The sequence below is a fragment of the Sphaeroforma arctica genome (assembly GCF_001186125.1).
Source record: "Sphaeroforma arctica JP610 unplaced genomic scaffold supercont1.1456, whole genome shotgun sequence".
Classification (NCBI taxonomy): Eukaryota; class Ichthyosporea; order Ichthyophonida; genus Sphaeroforma; species Sphaeroforma arctica.
Genome location: NW_014039102.1, coordinates 7,771 through 11,252, shown reverse-complemented (window position 1 = coordinate 11,252; position 3,482 = coordinate 7,771). Strand labels below are relative to the sequence as shown.

Here is a 3,482-nt window from a genome sequence, read left to right as displayed (position 1 = left end):
CATGTATATCAAATATATGTTTATGTATATGTATATGTATATGTATATATATATATTTATATATATCATGTATATGTATATGTATATGCATATGCATATATATATATGTGTGTGTGTGTGTGTTTGAAAATATATTATCTATATGAATGTGTGTGTGTGTGTGCACATATAGGGGAAGGCTCGATATTTTATTTTAAGAGGTGTTGTGTAGGAAAACTTCGTCCGATGCATTGGATAGCATGTACTACAAGGGCGAGACTCTTCAATGCTTCAGTTGATCGTGGTTGAAAGCGCTAGATCTTCATTCTCACGGTTTGGGAAGTAATTAATATTGAGACTTTTCCGGTTCGTTCCACCTGCATGTCTGCTTGTTTGTCTACACCGATGTATCTGTCTCGTGCGTATCCACGCTCGTTCAGTTTATATCGCGAATTTGAGTATTTATCCATTTTCTCATGGGTGCAAAGAGTTACCGGTATACATTATACATATATACATGTGTGTATATCTATCTATAAATATCTTTTTTTATAAATAGCTGTGCATATACATGCATACAATACATCGTCACACCACTCCTCAACACTGAATTGTGTCACTCCCCGCCACAGGAAGAAGAACTCCGCCAAAAGCCACAGCTGCCAGCGATCCCTGCGGACTCGGAGGAGGTGATAGACGATATCTTCAATGATGAATATGATGACGATCATACACACGCAAAGGGGTTGTTGTTGGAGGTCAAGCAGCGCGATCTCTCTCTGTTGAACGGTCTAGAATGGCTCAACGACACGGTATGCGAGGGGGCTTTTGTGTGTGTGTGCATGTATGACTTTATGGTCTATAAGAATATAATCATATATGTCTATATATGTATGTATGTATATATATATATATATATATATATATATGCCTGTGTATGGGTATGGGTGTGTGTCTGTATGTATAGTATTCGTTCGTTGATATTCTTATTTATGCAAGGAATTTGTGACTGGATGTCAAGAAGCGCAAACCTACATCATGCAGCCTCAAACTGCATGATGACGAGATGTGTGTTTAGGTCTGCTTGCGTATGTATATATATTCGGGACCGTATGTATTGGCTTCATATGCGAGGATGTTGGCTTTAATATCTCGAACCCATTTTCACGCAATTCATCCTAACTCAACACCCCCGTATAACACTGATAGTCACACTCCGCGCCTTCCACAACACAGGTCATCAACATGTACATGGCTCTCATCAACGACCGAGCCAAGCAGCCCGGCACCACTATGCCACCCGTACACTGCTTTAACACGCACTTTCTCTCGAAGTTGCAAGACAAAGGCTTTGCAGGTGTAAAGCGGTGGACTAGGAAGGTACGCATCAACCCGTGTGAGTGTTTGGGATATCGGGAGGGTTCCCTCTTGACTGTATGTTTAGACATTTCCTTAGTGTGTATGTGGATGAAACATGCGTAGCTATGCCCAAGGCTCGGGACAAGATAATGTGTTGCTCAAACACACATGTCGTTTTGTTCACTCACTCACTCGCTCGCTCGCTCGCTCGCCCTGGCCACATACACGAGCTACCGTTCAACATCTTCGAGATAGAATCGGTTGCGGCTTTCCGTATATGAAATTGTACGATATCGTATATGCACAAGTGCACCCACCCACTCGGTGTCAAACTCTCCGTCCACAGTTCAAGTGCTTCAAAAATTCTACTTTGTTGTCCCTGTACACTCACTCACTCTGATCATACTCTACATACAGTTCAACCTCGACAAGCTAGCATGTTTATTTTGTATTGTTTGGTTTTTTTGGCCGAGAACATATTGCAAGTGTAGTATATGACATTGCAAAGTATATACACGTGCACTTACCTGCTCCAATCGAACTCTCCATGTGAACTTTCTATCGAGAGCTCAACCTCTTCGAGAAAGGCTGGGTTGTAGTCCCCGTATACCCACTCACTCTGGTCGTAGACTCTACTTACAGTTCATCGAGAAGCATATGTTGTGACTTCGTACATAGTAGAAAGTATCATATACATTTATAATTATATTTATATATTAGAAAGCACCATATATATATATATGTGTGTGTGTGCATGTATATATATATATATACGCACACACATATATATAAAACATATATATATATGCATCCTTGCACTCAACCAATCTGGTCAAACTCTTATCTACAGTTCAACTTGTTCGAGAAAAACTACGTTGTCGTCCCTGTGCACTTGGGCAATCATTGGTGCGCAGCCGTGATCAATGTCAAAGAGAAGCGCTTCGAATACTACGACAGCTTGGGTGGACGCAATACAGCTGTACTTAAGACGCTGAGGGATTACCTACAAGAAGAGCATATATCCAAGACGGGGCAACCTCTGGACTTTAGTGAATGGACTGACTACACGCCTGGAACCATGTGCCCGCAACAGAACAACTGCAGTGATTGCGGGGTGTTCCTGTGTCAGTTTAGTGAGTACCGCTCGAGGGGGGCTGATTTGACCTTCTCACAGGCCGATATGCCATACTTCCGAAGGCGCATTGTGCACGAGATTCTGCAAATGAAACTCATGGCCTGAAACTGCCTGCAAGTCCCAAATCCCATTCTTGACCTAGAATCAAGCTGCCATGACTGAAATGGTGCAAGCAAAGTCCTAAAAGAATGGACAGACTATAACCCTGGGGCTATGTGTCCGCAGCAGAACAACTGCCTATACCAGTTCAGTGAGTATGACTCGAGGAGGGCTGACGTGACCAGCTCACAGGCCGATATGCCAGACTACCGCCGAAATATTCTGCAAATGAAACGTATGTTCTAAACTGCCTGCAAGTGCCAATTCCCAAACTCTTTCTCATATCAAGCTGCCATGACAGACATGGCGCAGGCAAATATCTTGAGAAAAAGAATGACAAGAATTAGTAAACCGTGTAAATAGATTATAGGGGAAAACTCTATTAAAAGATACAGATTGGATTAAACATGTGTGGATTGTCTTGCTGTGTGCCTAAGTAGATTTATATTCTGTTCGCAAAACGTTAGTGATTTATATGTACCTTGGATGTAAGTATTTTGGAGGATAAGAATTGGTAGAAATGGTCAAGAATATATTTGTGAATTGATACTCCTAGGCGATATGTTATAGCACAAATTTGACTGAGAGTTCTGTACTTGGTAGAAAAGGTCAAGATTATATTTGTGAATTGATACTCCTAGGCGATATGTTATAGCACAAATTTAAAGGTCAAGAATATATTTGTGAATTGATACTCCTAGAGGGGTTATATTTTCTTGCCTCTTATGGCTTCCGTGTAAACCACGAAGATAGACGATTACCCGTGCCGTATCCTTGTTCTATCATGGTTGGCTATAGGGATAATATTATTTATTTCAAAAAATGGCAAGTATGTATGATACAATGTATGAACATATGGAATGGCTCTCATAGTCGCTGTAGTGGTTCAGGAAAGATTGATGGGAAGAAG

General features: G+C 41.2%; 1 protein-coding gene across 1 annotated transcript; it reads left to right on the top strand.

Annotated features, from left to right (window-relative positions):
* Positions 1-609: 609 nt before the first annotated feature.
* On the top strand, positions 610-2,750 carry SARC_10951 (hypothetical protein; the record flags this gene model as incomplete). Its single annotated transcript, XM_014294983.1, has 3 exons — positions 610-791; positions 1,216-1,359; positions 2,189-2,750. Coding segments are annotated over 3 exons (716 nt in total), but the record flags the coding sequence as incomplete, so codon positions are not given.
* Positions 2,751-3,482: the final 732 nt, after the last annotated feature.